Source organism: Aedes albopictus, chromosome 2 (genome assembly GCF_035046485.1).
Source record: "Aedes albopictus strain Foshan chromosome 2, AalbF5, whole genome shotgun sequence".
Lineage (NCBI taxonomy): Eukaryota > Metazoa > Arthropoda > Insecta > Diptera > Culicidae > Aedes > Aedes albopictus.
In genome coordinates this window covers 268071102-268098586 of record NC_085137.1, presented here as the reverse complement: position 1 = coordinate 268098586, position 27485 = coordinate 268071102, and the positions used below count along the sequence as shown (strand labels likewise).

The 27485-nt window shown below is 42.6% G+C and overlaps 1 protein-coding gene across 10 annotated transcripts in view; it reads right to left on the bottom strand.

The window, feature by feature from the left end:
* LOC109416672 (transmembrane and coiled-coil domains protein 2) overlaps positions 1 to 27485 on the bottom strand; it is a 510917-nt gene that overhangs the window by 94654 nt on the left and 388778 nt on the right. For 6 of the 10 annotated variants that reach the window (XM_029877001.2, XM_029877000.2, XM_029876998.2 and 3 more), the window contains 2 exons: positions 9124 to 9299; positions 1708 to 2244 (listed from right to left, as the gene is read on the bottom strand). In XM_029877001.2, the coding sequence (XP_029732861.1) occupies positions 2085 to 2244; positions 9124 to 9299 (336 nt within the window). In that variant the 3' untranslated portion in view covers positions 1708 to 2084. Of the gene's footprint in view, positions 1 to 1707; positions 2245 to 9123; positions 9300 to 27485 lie in introns of those variants that run through there. The other 4 variants (XR_009998194.1, XM_062854931.1, XM_062854929.1 and 1 more) reach the window with 1 other exon arrangement.

Below are 27485 nucleotides of genomic sequence, written 5' to 3'. Positions count from 1 at the left end.
TTGGAGGAGATGGCGACGAGGAAGAATCCGTGTCTATCTCCGAAGAGTTTCGTAAGCCTGTGGGATTTCGAATCTTCCCTGACAAATCGATCCGATTCAAAACTGTTTCTTCTAGCGATCTACGGGAATTCATTCCTGACCCCGAAGGCTGTTGAAGCATTGCTGGGAAGCAAGAGGTTGGAGAGAGTTCCTTAGTTGGCTCCAAATTTGACTTAAGTTGTCGTCTACCCAATGCACCTCTGAGGTTGGACTGCTTTGACCTAACATCTTCCTGTGAACCTAAATCGTCTTCCGTCTGAGTTTCTTGAGACCTACTTTGAACCTGCCTCACCATACCAGATGTGCTTGGCTGGGCCAGCTGCAGCTGTGTTAATGAATTCGAAATCTGAAGCATAATTTCTTTACGAATGGATTCAACAGGTGTGAATAGCGTGAAGTACGTATTGTACAGTTGACGAATCGTACTCGAAAGCTTGTCTAAATCCTCTAAATCCGCATCCTCCTCCGCCGTCTCCTGAATGGCAGAGCATCGTACGGAGTAATGCACTAGGCGAGTTCTCAAGGAGTCCTTAACACCCTCGAAACTCTTTTTCTTCTCTAGAAAATCCCTTATTTCTTCTACGTTGTGGTCGATCACTTTAATCTCGTCATCGACCGTGCGATTTTGGCACTTCGAAAAATCAACTTTTACCTGTTCACCTTTGTCCTTCAATGCTTCCCTCAAACGCCTCCTTAAAACTCCTACAGATTCAGTCTTCTCAAATGCAACGGCTCGTACATCTAGCTCAAACTCAACTTCCTCCTTCTCTAAATGATGAACCAGTAGCGTCTTATATTTCATTTGGATTTCAGAATCCATGGCTTGGGATTTTTCGTGTTGCAGCAGTGTTCAGGTAGTAAAGAGTGCTCGAATCACGGCCAGATCAACGTCTGTGCCCTCTCCAGACTCACTCTTATCTCCACCTGTACTCACCCTTCTCAGTCGCGATTGTGACTAATCGGACTCCAGGACGGTTTAAAATAAGCCACTGTGATTCTAGGGCTCACTCTTTACCTCCTGAACAGCTTCTGCTTCCACGAAAATTCCAACAAAGCACCTAAAAACATAAAAAAGTTATAATACTATCCCAACAACAAAAGTAAACATGCACCAAAACAAACTAAATGAACAATGATCACACCGGGGGTGTCCCGATGGAATATTATCAAAAAAGAAACATGCAAATTATAAAAATGAACCTAATTATTTGCCGTTCAGAGAACGCAACGCTCTGAAAACAGTCTAAACTGTTTTCTTCCTTCCTCTCACGGGAACGAAGAGATATTTGTAACCGATTCACCAAATTTGTTATTCTAGATTTTATGTTGGGCGCCAATTTGTAGCCCCCTCGACTATGCTCAGTGGAAAAGGGGGATCTCCAGGGTCGGAATGAGGGGAAACCGGTAAACAACACTCACCAAAACTCAACTCTCCACTTCCAGCGGGAACTCGCATTAGAGCATATCCACAGATATGCTGTAGTTTGGTGGCAATCAATGGCAACTCATTAAGGGAAACATAACTCAAAGGCCACACTGCCAATGCAATTTTGGACGAAACGCAAAGAGAGAGAGGTATGAAGACTCCCTTCGAGTCCGAACGATACACAAACAAAACTAATAGTGAATGTTTCAACTTTCTGAATGAACTTACACAACAACCAGAAATTACGTGCACATCTTATATTACAAATATTTACAATTGTTTGGTTGTGAATTGGCCATGGCTTATTATCTAATGCTATTGTGACGTCACTTTCTATGTCTACTACTTGCGGTTTTTGACTCTGGTTGGTACACTGCGGGCTGTCGGATTGTGGCTTGGGATCGTGGTGGTGACTGACGAGCTGTCAGAGCGATGGAGCTGATCGAGTGGAAATCCGGGACGGCGGGCAACGCCTGGTGACCACCGGGACAACAGATGACGTCAGTGGGTCCTAGTCCTCGTGACCTTTCTCAAACCCGACCGATGGTGTAACTTGTCAGTCGTTATATGGTCCACGGATTTGCCGGAGTACGTCCAGCGATCAATCGACGTCCGACGCTCAGTCTCCGAGGATCCTTGGTATGCCAATCAGCGACAAGATGGCTTCCTTGGTGAATGAAAGGATCACCGATACTCCTTTGTGGCTTATTGGAGGAATAAAGATGGCGTCCTTCCACAAAGCTGGCAAATAATATAAAAGAAAAAGGCCCTTTGTGGACCTACCACGGCCATTAGTCTTCCACAACGTGTTCTCACTTTTATCTTAAAACCGCATTTTAGTCGTATTAGGGAGTCTGTTTTAGCTTGTTTTTACTAATAAACACTATTTGTGCAAGTATTTACCTTTTTCCTGCTTGATTTTAATTTGTTCTGTGCTTGTATATGTTTGTTGCACTATACTCGGTGCAACTACCCTAGACTAAGACAATAGACTTTAAAGCATTTTTACATTTAGATTTCGTTTTAACACTACTAACCACTTTTTATAACTTTTAACACTACTAACAACACTAATTTTGACGTTTAGTTTACTGCTGTAATAGTATCTAGAATAAGACAATCAAATTATTGAAAAAATCACTATTAGCAAAAAATCACTATTTCAGCGAACCTTTTCGAACGTTAATCCGGCGCGCACTTACTGCTCGCTGTACGTTCGTAGCGAAATTGAACTGGCGAGTGCTAGCATGCCGAGATCGACCTGAAAATTCCCTTATGAATACGAGCAAATCCGAATTGCTCGTATTTAGACATTTATCGCTCTCTTGAGTACCACCGCCCCCTGGCCATGCCTCTGGATTGCTGCTTCGGCTGAGATCTTTTGCCGGCGCTCAAACCGCTGTTCAAAGACTGCTGGCTGGTGAGTGGTACCGTTGGAAAGGGTTGGGATTGTGTGAGTGGGAGAGTTTTTTAATTCTCTCTGTGAGCATAGTGAGCATAGCCCAGGGTTGTATCCTGGGGTTAATAATTTTTGTTTATTTGTGATGGAGTCACAAGGCAAATTCTGGAACCATCGGTTACAGGATTTTAGTTTGATGGTTGAATGATTTTCGGTATGACGCACGGCAGTAAATGGTTTCCGATAGTTTTGTGACGATAATCACTCACAACACACCCCAAGCAAAAAATCATTCATAAATTGTGTAAATTTTAGTTTTATAACAGGATGATTTTCATTTATTTGAACTCAGTCAAATCATTCTGTTGTAAAATCATTCAAAATCCAGATTCTGTGGATCTGTAACGCATTGAATGAAGAATCATTCTCCATACGGCGGGGGTTTTCGTTCAGTGTACGACTAGTCGCGCAAGCAGCTGTCAAACGATAACAAAAGACTCACATGTTCGAACTCTTGCTGCAGCTGCAGATTTTTTCCCCATGAGCCTCTGCACGAATCTGGCGTACTGCTCACTCCCACAGAAAACTTGAAAACAGTTCGCACAGTAAAAGTCAAATGTGACTTTTACTGTGCGCGCTGTTTTCAAATTTTCTGTGGGAGTGAGCAGGACAGGGCAAATTCGTGCATAGGCTCATGAGCCTCTGTACGAATTTGCCCTGTCCTGCTCACTCCCATAGAAAATTTGAAAACACCGCGCACAGTAAAAGTCACATTTGACTTTTACTGTGCGAACTGTTTTCAAATTTTCTGTGTGAGTGAGCAGTACGCCAGATTCGTGCAGAGGCTCATACGTTTGGAACAAATAATCCTTCTACGGACAGGAATATCGACCTTTTTGTTATATTTTCCCACTGGGTGAGTAATGAAAAATCAGCGAGAATTATGTGGCATGGCAAAATGGAACCGTAAAACTCACTGAGTAACTAGATCGACCACCTAAAATGGAGTTGACCGCCTGAAAACACGAAGCTTCTGTAGTCACATATTGTTGGTGTGCTATGAGCCCCTTGTTTTTTCCGCAGAAATTTATCTGATAAATTGGCCTAGTGGGGAAAGACTGAAGAGCATTTCTATAATGAATTCAGACGAGAATCAGACTAGAACCAGAAGCACCGGATGTCCACGGAAAACTGGAGAACCCAGTAAAATAAACGGAATAGAAAATTACCGGAAAAGCTAGTAAAATGTTTCTACAAAATTTACTGAGTTACTCGGTACCCAAGAAACAGAGCTAGCTGATTAATAGTTTCTTAAGCTAAAGTTTGCTTAAGAGTGGTTTGTTCCACTCTTGTACAGCAAAAATGTTTGTTGGGTAGTTTTTGACAGACAGGAAATTTTCTAGATTACTGACTTTTTGGTAACGACAGAATTACCGAATAGTCAGCAGTTCAAAAATTTTACTGAACTCGGTAATCGAGACTAGCTGTGTACATTCTGAAGACGATGCAGCTAAAGGACGAAAAATGGCAGAAGAGCTCTGCTCGTCATTGAGTGGGTCAAGCGGGCAAACGTCCGGTGGCTGATCGTTATGCTGAACAATGCCGGGGCGTTGATCCCGACGGACTTCTTCCCGGCGAACGGGAAAGGCAAGCGGTGCTTTTTCATCAAAATCCGGAAAATCTTTCTGGATGTGGACTGTCCATGTAAGTACTGTGGATCTGTCGGTGAACCCGATCGATGACCTTGCCGCGATAGTGGATGGAATCTTCTATCCGATCATCAGCAATTCGCGCAATCCGCTATCTATCATCTATCTAATCTACTATCATCGTTTTTTGACGAGATTGGGATTGCACGAATCGATTCACGGTTCGTGGCGAGAACGCATTAGATATCTCTGCCTATCGGCTAAATTTTAGTGCTCCAGGGAGGGGGGGTAACAGTGGGAAAACGGTTTAAAGCACGACCTTATAGATGACGTCGGTAAATACTCCAGATATAATTCATGAAAGGTCACGAAACATGTCATCAGATCTTATCACTTCCCCGTTTTCGTGCCTGTCTTTGTAACCGCCGAGTTTTTGATAAATTTTCTGTTTTCTTTTGAATTGTTCCGCGTTCTGTCAGGCCGTTAAGGACAGACTTGTTTGAATCCCAATATGGCCGCCACAATGGCCGACTTTGGCGCCTACTCACGATTTTGAGGGCACAAATCTCTTCGTAAACAAAACCAGCGCACCTGAGCTTCTTATTTTAAGCATATTAAAAGTGAGCAAGAACAGAATAATAAAATGCATTGTTGTTTGAAGCTTGCTTCTTGAGATTTGTGCGTCTGAAGTTTTGATGCATTGTTGAACCGGGATGTCAAGACGTTTGTCCTTAAACTAATCGTTTCTTATCCCCACATTCATGGGGGCATCCTCTAATACGGTGACTATAATTTTATGATCCTGTTTTTTTTAATCAGGTTGAGTATAACTAAAATTGATTGCTTATTAATAGTTTGCCAAATTAGTTAACAATCTTGTTTTCAAAACTACGGCATTATATTCATCTAATTCCGTTTGTTTCGAGTTCAAAGAAACTCATTGATGCTGTAGAGCAAAAATCGGAAGTAGGGATTTGAATGGCATTTTATCACAAATGAATATTTACGTCATAAAAAGGTCATTATTTATTTAGGTTTTGAAAAATTATTCCTAATACTTTCTGTTTCAGCGATAAAGGTAAATTATTTGATTGACGTATTTGTTATGTTTTTCGCCCTTTACATCTCATCCAAATTCCAGCATAACGTAATCATACTAAATTCCAGGCCATTCCTGTTACAAAATCCTATTTCCTATCTATTTACGAGAGCGCCGGTGAGTCGCTGGCATCTCGATAAACAGATATCATCCCTTCCTTATTATCCCTTCCCTTCCACATAACGTGTTTCTTATCGTTTCAGAGAGCGATCAATGGCGCTTTAGCCTAGGCTTGTTAGCCAGGGACACATGGTCCAGATGCCTGTGCCCCATCCCGGAAGCAATAAGGCCCATGGAGTGACAAATTCCTTAGCTATGTCACTCCCAACGTTGGTGTTAAAAAAAATTATTTACACTCACATCAACACATCTACATGAACAACTCAAATACACTTACACAATCTGAATCGTGCCGCATCACTCGCTTATAGTGCATCCCAAATCAACCCATTCCAAATATCCAACTCCTTGACACCTATGGGGGTGCCGGTGAGTCGCTGGCCTTTCATAAAGTAGGTGTCATATCATCACATCCTTTCCTATCCTCGTAACGGAGAAGATGGGCGTGGCCGGCAATGGAAGTTTTCATGTCTTTTTTACTTTAACCTCTGATTGGATGGCTGTTCCTTCCCAAACAGCATTCCATAAGCAATTAGAATAGGAGTATTAAAGTTTTAACATGACAACTTTCAGTATGCAATCTTCGAATTACTCCGTTACAACGCAACGCAACGCAACGCATTGAAAACATTTCATCATAAATGCAAGATAAATATTTGCATAATATTGAGCATTATAATATTTTTTCCATTATTTTGAACGATCAGTAATTTTTTTTTTCAAAGTACTCTGCGGGCCGCATTCAAGAGCTTCGAGGGTCGCATGCGGCCCGCGGGCCACAGATTGAGCACCACTAGTGTAAATAGTAGTCTTGTGTAAATAAATGTGCATGTTTTTATTATGCAATGTCCGCGTGTGGAAAGTGTTTTACTCGGCCACATATCTCGTTTCCCCGGACATAAAATAAATGATGTCAATCTATAATGAACATTGCGAAATCATTGACCTTACATATAATCTCGACATAATCTGAAACAGTATTTTAAAAATAAAAGAAACAGACTCGCATAGTTTGCACGAGCTAATTTTTAGACGCTTATAAAAAATATAATGCATTCATTAGAAATAGAAAAAAATATGCATATGTCTATGTACTAGTCTACGTTGTTTTGACGAATAAAAAAATAAAAAAATAAATATATAAATGAATAAATAAACGTGACATGAAGTAAAGGTAATCTTCGATATAATGTACAGCCGATATATTGCGGTAAAATAGAAAAAATCCAACGGGGTTGCGGTGGTTTCGACCGCCGCAGTCGTTCCGCAAACGTCAAAAGTGCTCGGCTCACGCTAAAAAGCACTCACTCACTTGTTTGCCATAAAATTCGAAAATAATGCAAATTGGGTTTTTAAATATAGAACAATTTATTGATTTTTTTATTTTATACGAAAGAGCACCTTTTTCTAAGCCAGTATGATTTTTTTCAGATTTTTAGAACTTTATTTTGATACCTAAATTCAATTACAAAGAGATTTTTTGAAATCACCTTTTGACAGCTGGGCAACTGTTTGACAGCTCCGCCCAGTACAAAATGCGATGAGGGGTGATTCGACAAATCGCTCCCATACAAATTTAAAAACGATTTTTAAATAGGTTCCCGGGCACCAAAATTCATGAAAATTTGGATTTCGGCTCAGTTTGGCATGCAGATTCAGAATATGGAACTATCTCAACACCACTAAAAAGCCAATTGTTCCATTTATGGTTTATGTAATCACAATTGGTGTCACAATTATGTAACTTATTTTTAAACTATATAAGGTGTAGTTTCAGCACTTTTGTATCCAGCTGAACGCCATTAAACACAATTGAAATTATCAACAATTTATTTTTATTGATAGGTTGTGTGCATACTTTTTAAAGTGTGTAGCAGTTTGACGTTTGCGGAATAGGTCTTCTTTGTCTTCTTCACTCCGCCAGGTTGAAAGATTTCTCTGGATAAGCAATAGCGTACCCTCTATATAACGAATTCGATATATCGTACATTTTGCTTCGGTATAACGTGTGTACAACATTGAAAAATTTCATTTTTTTTCAATAATAACCTCCAGATAAACTACGAAACCACTCAAATCAATAGGGGTACACACTAAACAGATTAAATTGCTGCGTAAGTCATGATTTTCTGCTTATTTGAAATGTTTCATGATTTTGCGAATGAAATAATCAAAGATTGTCTTGGTGATCGCGACGTTTAATCAGTTTACGCTGTTGAGTGAATCCCCCTAATGTTTTGTTGCAGGATTAGCATTGTTACTCAAAATTAGCGCAAATTGGAAAAATACTAGTGTACGTTATATCGAAGCCCAAAAAATAAAATTACTTTATCGTGAAAACACATGTTTTTCATGATTAGTTTAATGAATTTCACCGAAATCATTATTGGGAATTAATTTCAGGTCGAATTCATCAATACAAGCATAAATATTATCATTTTTTTTCTGCTTCGATATAACGTACAAAGAGAAAATTTATTCGTACGTTATATTGAAGTATTTCTTGGGATCTATGTATTATACTAAAGCAGGCCTGCCCAACCTTTAACGATCGCGGGCCATATTTTACACTCCACACCTGTTGAAGCCAGAAGGGCCAGAATTGAAATTTTATAATCCATACGTTTTCTTGAAACTTTTCTGAGCATTTCTTGCCAAGGCTATGGCTAATTCCTATAATTCCAAATTCGTTCAAATTCTGGAATAATTTTGGAGTTGGTGAAGATATTGTAAAAAATTGTCTTCATAAACGAAGATTCGTATTTTTTGTGTTGTCCCAGAACTTGCCGGAATTTTGAGATTATAGCCACATAAATAAAATCTCAAAAATACACAAGAATTGTTATTGAATCTTCTATGAATTTTAAGATTTTTTTTTCCTTCCACTATTGGAGAAAATTAAGCCATTGCGCACAATAAACTGAAGTTTTGAACCGAAATTCTGAAAATGAGTAGAATTACTCTGAGGTTACGCTGACATGTTTGTTTTTTAAATTGCAATGTGCAATGTCAGCCAGAATTCTGAAAATTTTGCAAACATTTCAAAGTTCATTGTGAAAATTTGAGGCCTCCCTTGGCCGAAATTCTTACAGAACTCAATATAACTGATTGAAAATCTTTGAAAATTTACCTAAAAATATATGTCAAACTTGTTTTGAAAATATAATTCATTGGAAAAAGGGAAACATTCAAAATAATTGCTCCACCGGCCAAAAGTCATAACTTTTCTTCATTCGTGCCGCGGGCCGCATGAAATGTCTTCGCGGACCGGATGCGGCCCGCGGGCCGTACGTTGGGCCTGTACTAAAGTATATTCGAATAAAAACATGCTGGTTTCAATTTTGAAGAGGGTATGTCAGTTATAATAAGATCTATTAATCAACATATTTACCTCGTTTTGAGAAAAGGCATAGTTATTCCAGCAGCCGTTGCCACAAGCAGAAGTATCACTTGTAGAACTGTTAAAACAACGTTTATTAATTTAACAACAACTGCCCTTGCATTAGAATTATCGATTCCTTCTACAGTCACATACTGTTGTTGCGACAGATGTTCTATTTTAGATATCTGAAAACAAAGAATAACAATATATAATAATCGTTCAGTTAAACACTAGTTAGAAGTAGGTGGATCAAAGTGAGCACATTAAGCATTTATTCTAGACTAGCTGTCCCGGCAAACGTCGTTCTGCCTGCCTACTGTGTTTTTTTGACATGAAGCTCTGTAAAAAAAATACCTCGTAAAATGGAATTACTGGACGAAACACCCACGAGACCACCGGGGCGAACTCCTTCGCCGGCGCACCCGGCCCCGATTGGATCGTTGTCGCCAATCCCGGGAGCTTCCTGGACGAAACACCCACGAAACCACCGAGACGAATTCTTTTGCCGGCGCACCCGGCCCCGATTGGATCGTTGTCGCCAATCCCGGAAGCTTCCCGGACGAAATACCCACGAGACCACCGGGACGAACTCCTTCGCCGGCGCACCCGGCCCCGATTGGATCGTTGTCGCCAATCCCGGGAGCTTCCCGGACGAGGCACCCACGAAACCACCGGGAGGAACTCCTTCTCCGGTGCACCCGGCCCCGATTGGATCGTTGTCGCCAATCCCGGAGCTTCCCGGACGAAATACCCACGAGACCACCGGGACGAACTCCTTCGCCGGCGCACCCGGCCCCGATTGGATCGTTGTCGCCAATCCCGGGAGCTTCCCGTACGAAACACCCACGAAACCACCGGAACGAACTCTTTTGCCGGCGCACCCGGCCCCGATTGGATCGTTGTCGCCAATCTCGCCGTTCCCGGGAGCTTCTCGGACGAGCCACCCACGAAATCACCGGGACGAACTCTTTTGCCGGCGCACCCGGCCCCGATTGGATCGTTGTCGCCAATCCCGCCGTTCCCGGGAGCTTCCCGGACGAGAAACCGCCAGGGCGAACTCCTCTGCTGGCGCACCCGGCCTTGACCAACGTGGTCGTGTCGTCCTCTGCATGCCCGGGAGCATCCCGGCGGAAACCACGAAAACTCGTCGGGACGAACCCTACACTGGCAGCCGCATAATCATTATTTTCCAGATTTTTCCCCGTACAAATTTTTATCGCTACAACTTATTGAAACGTTAAAAAAAATAAAAAAAAATGTAGTTTGTACAGATTGTTATTTTGTGTGGTATACTAATAGAACCATATTATCAATAATGCTAAAAATTTTCCAAATTTCTTCAAGCTGTTCTAAACTTAACTATATTGTGAAGATTTCATAGAAGAACCGGAATAAAAAGACCAACCGTGCTTCGAGATAGAGCATTTTGAATGTTTATAGTTAATTTCCGATACAGTCCTTAATCTCTCAGGATATTTCTTTGGGTGGTCGTCCGAAAATTCTTTCAAGAGTTCCTTCGGAATTTTTGACATAAATTTTCCATAAGTTCCGAAGGAGATCGACCCGACAATTCCTTCAATTGATTCTCCGGTTAACTCTTAGACAAATTATCCGCGGAAATTTTAGATAATTTATCGGTAAATCCCTCAAGGAGACATACCCGGTTTGACTCCTACAAAAATTCTCGGTGCATCTTCTGGAGAAATTCTTGGTGAAGCTTTTGGAGTAATTCTCAGTATAATTTCTATTTCTTAAGCACGGAAAACTTTATTTTCTAAAATACGGAATCATTTTATAATCAATTCTTTGATCACAACGAATAAAATGACAGATTGGTTTCTCACACTTTGCAACTCAAGTGTGAAACACAATATGAGGTCAGCTGCTAAATTTCTACTTATGTGTGTGTGTGTGTGATCCATCTAACCCCCACTGTCCGGCAGTGGTATTATGGACGAAAGTTGTCGGCGTCGTCGGTGGTGTAAAGGTAAGCGTGGTTGCCTCTCACCCCAGTCGGTCGACGCCGATGGGATTTTCTGAGACATAAAATCCGTGATCACGCCTTCCCTCGGATAGGAAGTAAAGCCGTAGGTCCCGGCCCATGTGTTGATGGGTTCGATATGTAGGGTCCTCAGGTGTGGTTGCTGTCTCCCTGGGGCGTCGGAATTTAAGGTTTAGCTCCTAGACCCAGCCGACGTAAAACACAACTGGCGTCGAACGGTGATAGTTGGTCAGAAGAAAGAAGAAGAAGAAGATGGAAGAAAGTTTTCTGCAATATCATTTTGGTGCTATTGCAAAACGCTTTAGTCCGGGAGTTAGAAGGTAATAGCTCTATTGCAGATTCAGAGACCCGGTTCAGAATGGCTGGAGAGACACGTCCATTCAGAAGTCACTTTCACTAACAATAAGCCCCGCATGTGCACATTACCGTTATCATTTGGATAATGATAATGCAAACACACTTCTTGGTTCAAAGAAAATCGTCGAAACTGGCGCGTATTTAGTTCATTTTGTTGTAGTAAAAGTAATCAGAACATTCTCACCAGAATCCATCCAATCCAAGGTAGCGCTGCCATCACCATGGGAACGTCTTCATTGTGCAGTCAGGCTTCCTCTCCGTCTCGCCACCGTTGCGCTTGCAGTCAGCCATCATTTGAACACACGTCACATTAGCTCTCACGAAATTATGAATGTTAAGCCACACGGAATGATTCTGTAATCCCTCGCGAATTACTGATGGCATGGCAGTAGTTTAATAGCCACATACGTAAAAAACACGAAACAAAACTGCAGTCTTAGTGCCTTTACAAAAACTTTACAATGGAAAACTACTGGAAGGCGTAGCGCCATCATTGACCGTTCTACGTGACAACGCAAAACAGACGTCACATTCCTACACTCTCGAAACGAGTTTCAGCACCATTTCCGAATCCGAATTACTCGAATTACTTTAGCAGCGGCATTCAAACACACACAATCAATCTTTGAATCCCCCCGCTATCGCACGATTCATTTAGAAATTATTATTATTTTTTTCGAAACCAATGCATTTCTCACTATAAGAATTATTATAAAACAAGCAATTATTCACACGCGGAAGCTATCCGGACGGCGTAGCACCAGCCAAACCGTCAGCAGAATCACAAAAAAAAATTGGTGAACGCGAAAGAAACGCGACGAGCAAAACAAAACACGTCTGCACGCGGCTACGCCTAATGCGCTCCGATTCACAGCTGCTAAATTTCTACTTATGCTGTAAAACAGTTTCTCTGGTGACTATGACCTGGAAAGATCGAGATCATCTTTGAACGAACTTTGGTCTGGCTTGCATAATAAATTGGCCTACGAATTTATTTTCTTGGCTCCAACGTTTGGAACCCAATTTGTAATCTTCACAGTCGAAAATCGCAAGACAAGATTGAGATCATTTGTTCATTTTTATATGTACCAAAACATTACAAATTGGAGTGGACCTGGTGTGATGGTTAGAACACTTGACTATCACGCCGAGGACCTGGGATCGAATCCCACTCCCGACAAACTCGCAAAATGTGAGTTCTTCCTTCGGAAGGGAAGTAAAGCGAGGGTCCCGAGATGAACTAGCCTAGGGCTAAAAATCTCTTTAATACAGATAAAAAAAAAAAAAAAAAAACATTACAAATTATAAATGTAAATGATTAAAATTTAGCTGTCGAAGCCTACATTTGTTGTAAAAATCTGAGGGCAATACAATATGGATATCTCCGGTGGCCACTCCGGTGACCACGTGGAACCAATACGACTATTCATTTGGGGCCCCTATAACCATAGCTGTAAAGGCATTTACCATGACCATGCTGAGGGTGACGGGCTCGATTTACGGTTGGCCTAGGAACTTCTCATAAGCGAAATTACTCTTACTCCCATGCGCATATTGTATCTTCGTGCCTGCCACATGATATACATATGTAAACTAATGATTGACAGAGAAAACTCCCAGTATATACTAGTAGAAGTGCACATAAAACACTTAAAAGCTGAGAGGCAAATTTTTTTCCAGTAGGGATGTTATGCCAAGAAGAAGAAGAAGATGATGACTATCAATCTCTATGTGTATCACAAAAACAACAGATATAAAAATCCACGAAGGTTGCTTCCGGTGTTGGAGCTGTTACGACCTTTGCTTTTACGAGTTAGATCACACTGAGGCTTTATTGCTATAATCCTATATCAAGAACATGATGAGTGTCGAGATGAGAGTACTCACTCTCACATCTCCCCCTTTAAAATTTTAGTTCACTTTATTTACAATTCATTTTGTGCTTCAATATTGTTCAATTCATTTTTAAAATGAATTCAAAAAGTTCATTTTTTTATGCTTATAATATATACAAGAATACAAAACCGTTCAGATTTTTTTTCTTAACTAACGTCTTAGGGGTGATACACAAATTATGTCACGCAAAAATCGACCATTTTCAACCCCCCCCCCCCTCCCCCCTACGTCACACTTTTTGTATGGGACCTCGACCTCAATTTTTTTTGTATAGATCGTCACGTAATGCAAACCCCCCCCCCCCTCCCCCCTAAAAGCGTGACGTAATTTGTGCATGGCCCCTTACGATTGTTGCTTCTATACTTCGAATTGTTGATTCTGCTTGAACGACGCAATGTCTGATGCAACTTCCCGCATAGTTGTAAACTGTAAACGTACTACCTAACATATATATTATTCTCAACCATTTGCGACGATGCCAGAGCATTACCACATGTTATCCGCTATCACTTCATGTGGTGGAGTAAGTATATTGTAGTATACCATTTGGCAAATTGTAATGGGCCAAATCACAAGATGGCGAATAGGCTGTTAAGTTAGGTTACAATAAAAAATCAGCATTTTACTCGAACAAAATTTTCGTAAAACAACAAGCCAAATTGTACCTACACATATAATTCATTTTTTGCAACGACAACTTCAAATCATGTTGTTGAAGAGTGTTTTAACAATAAGTTCAATGAAAAATAGCTACTTCAAATGAAATTGTTCATTTATTGTGCAATATCTTACAACGAACAACATGCTGTATTGATGGGCATTCATATATTTTTTCATATACTTTTCAAGCAATTATTTGCTATTCTCAAACAACTGTTTTCATAAGCAAGCAATTTTCAAGTTCATTTATATCAACACGTAATTACCGTAATTTGCATAAAATTGTTGCTCGTGAAAGCAGTTATTTGAAAACAGCAAATTGATTACACATAATGTTTAAGTAAAACACAATGGTTTGAATTACCTAAAAAATCAAATGTGACCCATCGAGCTGGTAGAAATCGCCAACAGAGATACGACGCACGTTGCAGAGTGTTGTCCTGCATCTCCAGCGTGATTCACGCCACATCCAGTGAGTATTTCCCCACTATCTGGTTGTTTGTCCTCTTTCGGTTTGACCGCCACCTCCTTGGGCTTTTCGACGGGCACCTTTTCGGCTGCCGCCCGGGAACAGAGAAAATTTCCCGAAGCACTTTCACACTTGACGGCCATGCTGGTCTTGAACGCAGTGGCCGTGGGCGAAGCCGAAGAAGCGGCAGTGCTAGTAGCAGAAACTTGTTCCGCTGGTACCGTCACGGGTTTGTAGGGGGCAGCTGCTCCGCTTGCACGATTGGTCTTCCAGATACTGTTACATTTGGCATGTATCATTAATAACAATAAATAAGAAAACATTAGGAGTTAGATTTTTTCTATTGAAAACTTGCCCTCAACGCGCCGTCGGAAAAACGTCTGAGGCAGTCTCCCCCGTTCACCGAAAACCCGCTCACGAAAAGAACGAGCGAAGAGAGTTGATAGCTCCAAATGGATGGGGCGAGTTTGGTTTCCGTCTCGGATTTCCGATAGTGGGCTCGGAGCTCCTCGGAGCCGATAGTGGGCTCTTGGTGTCTGGCGTTCGTAGAAGGCAGTCGAGTGGAGTGTGCGTCCCGCGCGCGAAAACATATTTAGCCGAGTGGTGCAGATAATGGAGTTGGCGCGGAATGCAACCCGCGCGTTTTCGCCCCCAAGTGCAAGTGTAAAGGCCGTGCAAATCTGGTCAAAAACGGTGATAGAATACTCCAAAAATAGTTATGCATAAAACCTATTCCAAAATTCCACGTGTGAAGTGTGCGTGGTAAATCACAATCCCGCCGAAGAGCATACCCCCCCCCCCTTGTGAGTTAGTGAACCAGGCGTCCAGCAACCGACGGCCACGGGCCATCGTAAATCAGGATTTTTAGGTTAGGCAGCCCCTGGGATGAGATAAAGGTAAGTCTGCATGCCCTATTACTAGCTTTGGCAAAACCGTAACTTATAATACATGAACTGCCGGAAGAATTCCTTCTTAATCCTTCTCAACGTCCAGCTCGATGTGTTTTTTTTTTCAACACTGCCAGTAACTGTAATGAATGAAAACCGAAAAGTTTCAGGCACGAATACTTATGATAGCTTTTGATTTTGAATACTCACCATTTCAGGTTGATAAATTACAACACATTTCTTCGTAAAATTGCAAGAGCAGGATCTGTTTTTCTAAACATGTGGTTGCAACGGGAGTGGAATAAAATTTGTGTCCGCAGCTGCGATGGAATTTTGCAAACACGCTACCGTGTTCACTACTACGAATGCATGCTACAATTTGTAGTATCGTTGTGCATCAGTCGTGTGTACTTGAATTCATATGTGTGTCTTGCGCAAATAGAGCAAACAAACAACGTAGCAAAATGTGGGTTAATGTTTCTATTTTGTATCACAGATTTGCATTTCCATATCGTTGATGTATGGATACTTTGGCATATTGTTACAAAGTGGTATGGTTTACTAAATCTATTTTTTATAGTCGTTTCATATACTCCAACATAGAAGCAACAATTTGTGATAAACTAACACTAACGGTTAGAAGAGATATACTGTTTGAACGTTAGGACAAATTGTATTTTTCTATGCGGGTTATGCTTGGACTTTGTTCCTGGTTTACAAGATTTTTCGCTTGTAACGGAAACCTGATCTTCTTCAATGTTAACGTTTTCTGGTTGTTTCTGTGCCAGACTGGTATCTATATTATTTTTTAACATAAACGGTTCTTGTGGGATCCTTTTCAACTGGTTTATATGAACTGTACGTATATCACCTTTGATACTAATAACAAACGTTAAGTTAGACAGTTTTTTAACTACAACTGCTTCGGAACTATGTGCTCGCCCATTCGCTTTGTATGTATAGATTACTTTATCATTTGGATTATTGTCGCGCTTATCTTTTATTGGAGTCCTGCGGCGGTCGTACGCTCGCAAGGCATACCGCCGCATGACAGTCGCAAGGCAAAACAGAAGAATAAGTGTTCCCGCCAAAAACAAAAGCACGTGGGTTTCGCGAAGTGACAGATGTTTTCGAATGTATTTGTGACGAACGGCAAGAGTAGCTCAATGGAATGAGTGTTCTTGCTGTCAAACCCCATATAGTGGAATTATATACTTTTAAATCTGGTGACGCTGTTATGATTAGTGACTGTCGCGCTGATATCAGAAGAAAGAGGCAGATAATCGCCATATTTTGATTTTTCTTGAGAGGCATAATAAATTTGATTGTTTTAGCTTGCGAATTGTTACTGAAACTGAGTAAATGTTTGTTCGATTTCATGCTAGTTAATTCTGTACGAGGAGAAAAAGAAAATATTCGTTCATTCGGGATTATTTTGTCTTCCGTTGTGGGAGTTTGTCGATGATGGTGTAAAAATTTATTAACTTCATTCTCGATCTGTAAAGACGAAGTAGAATCTTTCCCGATTAGTTTATTTAACGCCGCTTTTGTGGTCTGTACTGCCCTTTCTGCTAGACCGTTGCTAGCAGGATGGTAAGGCGGCGAAAAGATATGTTCGATATTCCTTGATTGGCAATACTTTTTAAAATAGAAACTATTGAATGGCGGTCCGTTATCGCTAACAATAACAGTAGGAAATCCAAAAACAGCGAATATATTGTCAAGTGCTTGTGCAATATTTTCTCCGTTAGTTTTACTAGTTTTTTGAATTTCTATCCACCTGGAGTACGCGTCTACTAAAATTAAAAAGGTACGATTGAACTTTTGGAAAAAATCGATGTCAACCCGTTTATTTATTTATTTAATACCAATCTTCATCTGACTATGTCTTAATGAAGTAAAAAAAAACATACATAGATAAAAGCAAATTACAAAACAAAAGAGGAAAAACAACAATCGTCAAAATTAAAACTAGACTTAAAGCTCACTCGGTTTAGGTTTCGGAAGTGCATCGTGCACGCAAAAACGCCTTCGCTCAAAAATGTGTTCGGCCTGCACATTTTTAGTAAACATCCATGCCGCACATGACTGTGTTGGAGACACACATTTTTTTTTAAATTGCTCGTACGCTCACATGAGCATGTATTTTGCAATAATTTCGACATGGCAACCTCACTGGGTTTATAAACCACCTTCAAATACCGAAAAATATTGATATTTTGCAAAAATGTGAGCGTATGAGCAATTTTAAAAAATGTGTGTTTCCAACACAGTCCCTGTGCGGCATGGGCGTTACTCAAAAATGAGAGCTTTTGTTTTAGAGAGTGAAGCGTTGCTGCATGGAAGCCAAGGAATTGTTGAAATCAAACAGATAAGCAACTTCGTTGAAAATAGACGACATGAACCGTATAGGGCCTGTCCATAAACTACGTAGACTCTTAGGGGGGACGGGGGGGGGGGTCTGGCCAAAGTCTACGCTCCATACAAATTTCGAAAATTTTGTATGAACAAAAGTCTACGGAGAGGGAGGGGGGGGGGTCTGAGATGGCCCAAAATAAGTCTACGTAGTTTATGGACAGCGCCAGAGTCGTGTTGTCCGTAACAACTGTTTCGCCGATCCAGCCGCAAAATGTCCCGTCTTCGAAGCGATCTTACAGGAGCGTACAAATTAATCTGTGATAGGAGTGCCGATGAATCTATACTACCCTTCAGGATCTTTGCAATAAACATGGTGTTATATTACGTAGTATTTGATCGCCACTCGAATATGTAATTTATGAACGATCCTTTCAATCATACACACCGCCATTCATAATCTCCCTTTCCATTCATTCGTTATCCGAGTGCGTACGAGTACGGAAGCATTAATAAACGTTACTTTGTAAAATATAAACCGAAATATTTTATTTGATGACCGAATAAAACATGGTGTCAGAAGTAGTCGTGGACTAAAAAGTATTTTCCGACGTCATTCGTATATCGTGGAAGTGTTTTTGAGGAATTGTTCGGTCCGAGCGGCGGGAAAATCATCAGCAGCAGTGATTGCGGAAAGTTGTGCGGTGAAGAGCAAACTTGTTGGATCCTGTCGTGCGCCATATTTTTTTCGCTATCGTGTCGGACTCGAGTGTTTTCCCGGAAGTGAATAAACTTGAAGAAAATGGATGCAGATCAGTTTTCGCGTTTTATGGAAATGCAAAGGCTCTGATTGGTTCAGTGAAAACCGTTCAGTTGAATCAGCCTGCGGCACCGGTTGCGGGAGGCGCAGCCGCGTCGTCTGTTCCACTGCCGCCGCCGCTAGAGTTGGAAGGTGACATGGAACAAAATTTCAATTTTTTGGAAGTGAATTGGAAGACCTATGCCAGTGCGGTCGGCATGGATGCGTGGCCGGCCGATCAGAACAAGCAAAAGACGAGCATTTTGCTATCGGTGGTTGGAAAAGACGCGTTAAAAAAGTACTTCAATTTCGAACTGAATCAGGCTCAGCAAAACGACCCGGAACTTGCTCTCGCGGCGATAAAGAGCAAAGTTGTGCGTGAACGGAACAAGTTTGTCGACTGGTTTGATTTTTTTCCGCTGGTGCAAGATTCCACAGAAAGTGTTGACAATTATAAGTGTCGTGTAAAATCACTCGCGAAACTGTGCAAGTTCGGTGTGCTGGAAGGGGACATGATCAGGTACAAACTTGCTACTTCGATCAAGTGGATGAAGCTTCGATCTAAGTTGATAACGACCCAAAACTTGACGGAAGCGCACGCCATGGATTTGTGCCGTGCTGAAGAAATAACTGAGAGGCATCCGGTTACAGTGGGTCAAGCAAGCGCGGAAGTGAACATGGTGAAAAGAGAAAAGATGAAGTGTAAGTTCTGTGGGGCAGAGCATGATTTCTCCAAAGGTGCTTGCCCAGCGCTGGGGAAAAGGTGCAATCGTTGTGGTGGAAAAAATCACTTCGAGAAAGTGTGTAAGGCGGATCGGAAGAAGAAGCTAAAGAAGAAGCTCCGAGTGAAGCAAGTGCGCGAAGAAAGCAGCTCCGAAAGTGATTCAGCGGAGAGCAGTGATAACGACAACGATGAGTCGTCCTGCGGTGAGAGTGTGTCAATCGGAAAAATCATTGATAAATCCGGTAGTGGTGGACATGTTACCGCGGACCTGGACTTGCGGATCGGTGGGAAATGGCAGCCCGTGAAATGTGAGTTGGATACTCGTGCGAACACAAGCCTTGTGGGGAAGAATTGGTTGGAGAACATGATTGGCAAAGACAAAATCGAGCTGCAGCCATCCGCGTACCATCTCCAAGCATTCGGCGGGAACAGCATTCCGGTGATCGGGCAAGTAAAAATTCCATGTCGGAGGAAAGACCGTAAGTACAGCCTTGTTTTTCAAGTAGTCGATGTTACCCATGGACCGCTCTCAGCAAATGTGTGTCGCATTCTGGGCTTTGTAAAATTCTGCAACACAGTCAATTTCACTGCACCGAAAACGGAACAAGAACTTCTGAATGTATACCGTATAAAAGCTCAGAATATCGTCAAACGACACGAGGAGGTTTTTCACGGTATCGGTAAATTCGCCGGAGCCGTGTCTTTGGAAGTTTCTGCCGACGTCACACCTTCGATCCAGCCACCTCGAAGAGTTCCAATCGCAATGAGAGAGAAGCTGAAGGAAGAACTGAAGAATCTGGAACGCGATGGGTTGATTGTGAAGGAGAATCGCCACACTGAATGGGTTAGTAATATTGTGTTGGTCAAGCGCAAGGAGCAGAAATCGGAATCCGTTCGTATTTGTCTCGATCCAATACCGCTGAACGCAGCGCTCAAACGTCCCCATATGCAATTCACCACTATCGACGAAATTTTGCCCGAATTAGGGAAGGCAAAAGTGTTTTCAACGGCGGACGTTCGCAAGGGTTTCTGGCATGTGCTATTGGATGAGAAGAGTAGCCGACTAACAACGTTTTGGACACCGTTCGGGCGATACCGATGGATTCGTCTACCTTTCGGGATCGCTTCCGCCCCGGATATCTTCCAGATGAAGCTGCAAGAGGTGATTCAGGGATTATCTGGAGTGGAATGCGTTGCTGACGATTTGCTGATTTACGGCTCGGGAAACACATTGGAGGAAGCTCTGGAGAACCACAATATCTGCTTGGAGAAGTTGTTGGTTCGCTTGAAGGAATGCAACGTCAAACTGAACTTCAGCAAACTCAAGCTCTGCGAAACGTCGGTCAAGTTCTACGGACACGTGTTGACGAACAAGGGACTTCAACCGGACGAGAGTAAAGTTGTTTCTATCAAGAATTTTCCGCGTCCGACAGATCGTAAACAGCTTCAAAGGTTCATTGGAATGGTGAACTACCTCAGCCGTTTCATACCAAATCTCAGCGCAAATTTCACTGTCCTTCGGCGATTGATTTCGGAGAATGAGAATTGGGTTTGGTCAGAAAAAGAAGAAGAGGAGTTCAATCGTGTCAAGTGTTTGGTGGCAGATACTAATACACTGCGATACTACAATGTGAACGAGCCAATAGTGATCGAGTGTGATGCTAGTTCTTACGGTCTAGGGGCAGCAGTTTTCCAAAGCCATGGAGTAATTGGATACGCTTCACGTACCCTCACGCCTTCTGAGAAGAACTGAGCATGAGCATGAGCATAATTGACCGCCCGCGGTTGCTCCTCTGTTATTGCAAGGACAACTGCATTTACACAAAGAACCAACAGATGATGCTTGGGATTAGCTTTCTCTTCATTGTGTAAATGCTGCAATCCCAATACTTTTCAATAAGCAATACCAGCGCCGGCCGCGTCCGAATGCAGGTCAATTGCGGATAGGGAAGGAAATGATGACGTGATTCTCGCTTAGGCCAATAACCGAGGAATTCTCTGCGTTACTACGAGAAATCACTAGGAGTTTGGACAGGGGAAATGGAGATGTGTTGAGGATTTCGACGTAATAAACGAATGTAATGTTTTGATTCGCGATTAATAATGCGCTCGCGAAGAAATACCCTTCTAAACCTTGGACGACGAACGCGATCTATTGTGCCTCAAAACTCACCCTACATAAGTTATTCATTCGCAACTAAAGAGAACACAATGCTAAACACCGACGCATCTGTAGTTTGCGTTTCCGCGCGAGACAATGCTGAACGCGATCGATTCACAAGTATTAACAAAATAACACGGGATAAATAAATCAGAAAGACCTTATCGCATGGTTCGCCGTCTATCTTTTACCGACCCTCTCTTTTTTCCAGAAATTCATGCAACGTTTATTTGAGTCAAAACATTAATTCATTTGGGCTAAAATATTACAAATGTCGACACCGAAGATGACGAACCATTCAAATTTTTGTGTACATGCAAAAAATGAAAGAAAAATATTTATTACCAACGAAATGTGCAAATGGAACTAGCGCCGACACATGACGTGACGAACTTTTCAATATTTGTTAGATAAATACACAAAACCCAGTGCAGAATTTTATACATCCTATAGCATTAATTATTGTGATAAAATGGAACGAGCTCACCAATAAACATCCTTCGAAGTGTCCAGTGCGTGTGTGCTGCAGCATCTTCCACAAACTGGCCTCGAAATCACACTGAACCGCTACAACAACACACGGGTACGACGATGTGCACATTCAAATTGTCGACGACGCGGCCGATCCGAATGAAAAAAGCGGCACTTCCACTTTGCCTCCAAAAACACACTTAATCGCCCCGTACGAAGACGAGCACGCACGCAAGACGACGACGCGATGCAACGACGAACCAAGACAGACTCATCACGCCTTCTGAGAAGAACTATGCACAAATCGAAAAGGAATTACTCGCTATCCTCTTCGCTTGCGTACGGTTCGATCAACTAATTGTGGGAAATCCTAAAATTACCGTCAAGACCGATCACAAACCGTTGGTTGCCGTGTTTCGGAAGCCACTACTTTCTGCACCGCGACGTCTGCAGCACATGTTGCTAAATCTGCAGCGCTACCGATTGACAATCGAGTTTGTCACGGGCAAAGACAACGTGGTGGCTGACGCGATATCCAGAGCACCGTACGACGAAAATCTTGCGGATGATAGGTTCAATAAGCGGAACATCTTTCGAGTATTCCGTGAAATCGAAGAAATCAATCTCTCCAGTTTCCTGAAAGTAAAGGATGAGCATTTGAACGAGATCATTGCAGCGACAGAAGCGGACACGTCTTTGCAACAGGTTATGCAGTACATTCGTGATGGTTGGCCCGCATCAGTGGATAGAGTTCCGGATAGTGCCAGAATGTTCTTCAAGTACAGGAACGAGCTCAGCACTCAAGACGGAATCATCTACCGTAACGACAGGATTGTTGTCCCGTATACGCTACGTCGGAACTTGACTGGCAAAGTCCATGTCAGCCACAATGGGATGGAGGCGACTCTAAAGTTGGCACGGGCGAACCTTTTCTGGCCTGGAATGAGTGCCCAGATTAAGGAAGCTGTCGCTCAGTGCAACGTGTGTGCTAAATTCCAAGCATCTCAAACTCCAGCTCCAATGCAAAGTCACCCAATTCCAGTATACCCATTCCAATTGGTATCAATGGATGTCTTCTTTGCTGAGTACCAAGGAAAAAGTAGCAAATTCCTCGTAACTGTTGACCATTTTTCGGATTTTTTTGAAGTTGACCTGTTGAAGGATTTAACACCGAAAGCAACGATTGCTGTATGCAAATCCAACTTTTCCCGACACGGCAAGCCGCAACAGGTCATATCAGACAATGGAACGAATTTTGTCAACCGAGAGTGGAAACAGTTCACTCGTGAATGGGACTTTCTTCATTCAACATCGGCACCACACCATCAGCAGGCTAACGGAAAAGCTGAAGCGGCCGTGAAGATAGCGAAACGGTTGTTGAAGAAAGCAGATGCAGCAGGCAATGATTTCTGGTACGCATTATTGCACTGGAGAAATGTTCCAAATAAAATTGGTTCCAGTCCCGCAGCACGGTTGTTTTCTCGAAATACTCGCTGCGGTATACCAATGTCTACAAACCATTTAATGCCAAAACTAGTGTCGGGTGTTCCTGAAGCGATTGAAGAACGAAGGCGTAAAGCGAAGATTCAGTATGATAGAAAAGCCAGGAATCTACCGCATTTGGAGACGGGATCTTCAGTCTACGTACAACTTCAACCAGAAACATCTAAGACTTGGACACCTGCCAGAGTTAGCAACAAACTGAACGAGCGGTCGTACATAGTTGATGTGGATGGTATGCAGTATCGACGTGATTTGGTGCACTTGAAACCACGCCTGAAGTGAATCCAGATCAATTCATCATACCAAACGTTGATCCTGTTGCCACGGAGCAGTTGGCCGTGCCGGTTTCTGACAGATCGGTGTCTAATCGAGAAGCGACCAACAGTGTACCTGATGCCGTTCATCCGGAAGTAGCATCAGCAGCGAAGCCACCGGAGACCCCGAAAGTTACCAAACCATCCAAGGATTCAGTCGTTGATGATCAAAGTGTTAGACCTAAGAGAAATGTTAAGCTCCCAATGCGATTCAAAGATTACTGTCTCTAATAGTTTTTCTTTTACTATAAAACAGGGAGGATGTTATATTACGTAGTATTTGATCGCCACTCGAATATGTAATTTATGAACGATCCTTTCAATCATACACACCGCCATTCATAATCTCCCTTTCCATTAATTCGTTATCCGAGTGCTTACGAGTACGGAAGCATTAATAAACGTTACTTTGTAAAATCTACACCGAAATATTTTATTTGATGACCGAATAAAACACATGGCCTGTGCGGTATGGCGTCTCGTTTCTAAAGTGTCAATCCCAAGAAGCTGGCAGCGGTCGACATAGGGAGTCAAACGTTGATCCTCGCGCCAAGGTAGATTCCGCAGGGCAAAATACACGAACTTCTTTTGTACATTTTCAATGCGCGCTGTCCAGGTGTTTTGGAAGGGGCACCAAACAACGACGGAAAACTACAGTATTGAGCGCACTAATGAGCAGTAGAGTGCTTTCAAGCAGTGAGGATCTTCGAATTCGTTGGCAATCTTCATTATAAATCCGAGTTGCCGGTTCGCTCTAGAGATAATCTCGTCGTAATGAGAGCGGAACGTTAGACCATGATCGAGGATTACACCTAAGTCACGAACTTGCTGTACTCGGTCAAGAGATATACCTGCCAGCGAATAATCAAACGCTATTGGCTTCTGCTTCCGGCTGAATGTGATAACCTGGCATTTTTCTACACTGAGAGCAAGTCTGTTATTCGTGCACCATTTCTCAAATCGGGATAAAATCATTTGAAGCTCAATGCAGTCGTTGATGCACGTAACGACTATGTACAGCTAGCATCATTCGCATAGAAGAGCCTTACTCCTGGCGGTAATATCAACGTCGCATCGTTAATAAACAGCAAAAACAGTAAAGGGCCGAGATTACTGCCTTGAGGTACACCGGAGACGTTATTGAAGGGCGTAGATTGAAGGAATCCGATTTTAATACTAAGCAATCGGCCGGTCAAATAGGATCTGAACCACTCGACAAAATGGCCAGACACGCCAATTTTCTCTAGTTTCTTCAGAAGAATGGCGTGGTCAACTCTGTCAAAGGCGGCTTTTATGTCCAAATAGATAGCATCTACCTGCTTCCCAGCATCCATTGCTTGAAAACACGTTGAAGTGAACTGAGACAGATTGGTGGTAACAGACCGTCTCGGGAAGAAACCATGTTCGTCATTTGAAATATAATGCTGGCAACTGGTAAAAAGTGCATCATTAACTATGATTTCGAACACCTTGGAGCAGGCTGACAGGGAGGTTATTCCGCGGTAATTGCTGACATCACGTTTGTCGCCTTTTTTGTGAATTGGGAACAGAAATGAATGTTTCCAGTTTGATGGAAACAGCTGACATTGGAACGAGAGGTTGAAGAGCCTTGCCAGAAGTTCAAAAACCGCTGAACAGCGACGTGTCAATAAAACTGACGGGATACCATCTGGACCGGCAGAGTATGAAAATTTCAGTTTACGAATCGCTTTGGAAACATCTTCTGCATCAATCCGAAATGTGTTGAAATCCATCACATCACGGGGAGTATCATGAGTGGCTGTCGCAACTTGAGCAGACGACGCGACGGAACTGCTGAAGGTCGCTTTGAATTGCGTGGCAAAAAGATCGCACTTTTCAGCAATCGAGTTGGCTTTTAGCTCTCCAAGGTGCATTGAAGTAGGAAGTCCGTCTTCGTTTCGTTTGGATTTGATGAAGTTCCAGAACTGCTTCGGGTTTTGGCGTAGATTGCGCCGGGTGCGGTAGATATACCGAGTGTACAGGACCTTGTTGTAAACTCTATACTCTCTGCTAGCGGCGTTGAACAGCTGTTTCAGATACTGCGATCGACAATTGCAATACCGGCGTAGTGCGCCAGAACGAAAAAAACCAATGGAAAGCTATACACGCTGCTGGCCAATTACCGTACACTCTTGGAGTTCTATCAATTCCCAAGATTTGACATTTTTTACAAGAATTAGCGAAGTTTTCTATGTCTGTACTAAATCCATCCCAGTATAGAAATCTTCTAGATATTTGTTTCATCTTTTGTATTCCGCGGTGGTTTGAATGTAGTAGCTGAAGAGAAGGTAATTTTAGAGAATTTGACACTACTACTCTGTCACCGAAAATAAGGCAACCTGATTCCACGTCTAATTCATGTCTTTTAGAGTAAAAGTTTTTTAAACTTTTATCCTTTACGTAGCCCTTTCTAACATATCCTATTACGGTTGCTAGTAATGGGTCTTTTAGAGATTCTTCGCTAATTATTTGTGGGTTAAGATTTACTGTTCGGTCCTCAACTAGGTAGTTCAAACTGGTGAATGAACTATATTGGTTTTCTAGCAAATCTGCTTTACTCAAATCATCATCTACAGGTAGTTTTTTTTTTTTTATAGAATGAGAAAATCTGCAACAGATACCCAAGAGGTGGTTCCTCGGGTGATGTGGGGATCGACCCACTAAAAACTCATTCTCTCTCTTCCTTACCTTCGCGGTACGCCCGTTAGGGATGACTTCGAGAAGGGGGGGACCGTACATGAGTACACTCTAATAGTAAGCGTTCCACCAGCTACCGCCTTAAGTTGTTCACTCTCCCCTGGAGGCTCGGGTCTTGGCTAGTACTTAGACTACCCGTTGAACTCAAGCTCCTGGATGGGGAAGGGGGGCCAACTCAACTAGCTGTTGTTCGGCTCGCCATTTACTCTGTAGTTCAAGTACGATTCGAAAAACCGTGGAAGTAACGGAGTCCCACTTGTCCGCCCCCATACACATCCTTTCAACAATGTTGTCAGGCGTGATATCTCTACCGCATACCTCCTGCATACTCGACCTTTGCTCCACGAAACGTGGATATTCAAAGAGCACATGCTCCGTGGTCTCGTCGCAGTCTGCACACTCCGGACATGCGGGGGAGCCTGCGTGTCCGAATCTGTGCAGATACCACCTAAAGCACCCATGGCCTGACAGAAATTGAGTCAAGTGAAAATTCACCTCGCCATGGGGCCTGCTCGTCCACTTGGACACGCTCGGTATGAGCCTATGTGTCCATCTACCCTTGCTGGAGGAATCCCATTCGCTCTGCCACTTCAGCATAGACGAGGTTCTGGCGATACGCCTCGCACCTCTTATGCCGCGTCGCTCGAAGCATTCTTCATCCTCTGCCACCACTAAAGTTATGGGCATCATGCCCGCTAGCACACATACCGCGTCCTTTGAGACCGTGCGGTATGCGCTCACCACCCTAAGGCACATCAGCCTGTGGGTACTCTCAAGTCGCTTCACGTTTCGGTTAACCACTAGCGCCTTCGACCATGCAGCGGCGCCATACCGTAGTATGGAGACCGCTACTGCCGCGAGCAGCTTACGCTTACTCGAGACTATTGCCGAGCTGTTGGACATTATCTTTGACAATGCCATTATCGCCATGCTTGCCCTTTTGCAGGCATATTCTACGTGGCTTCCGAATTTCAGCTTATCGTCGATCATGACCCCCAATTGCTTCAGTGAGCGCTTAGAGTTGATCGTGCATCCACCTGTGGTGACCACCAGAG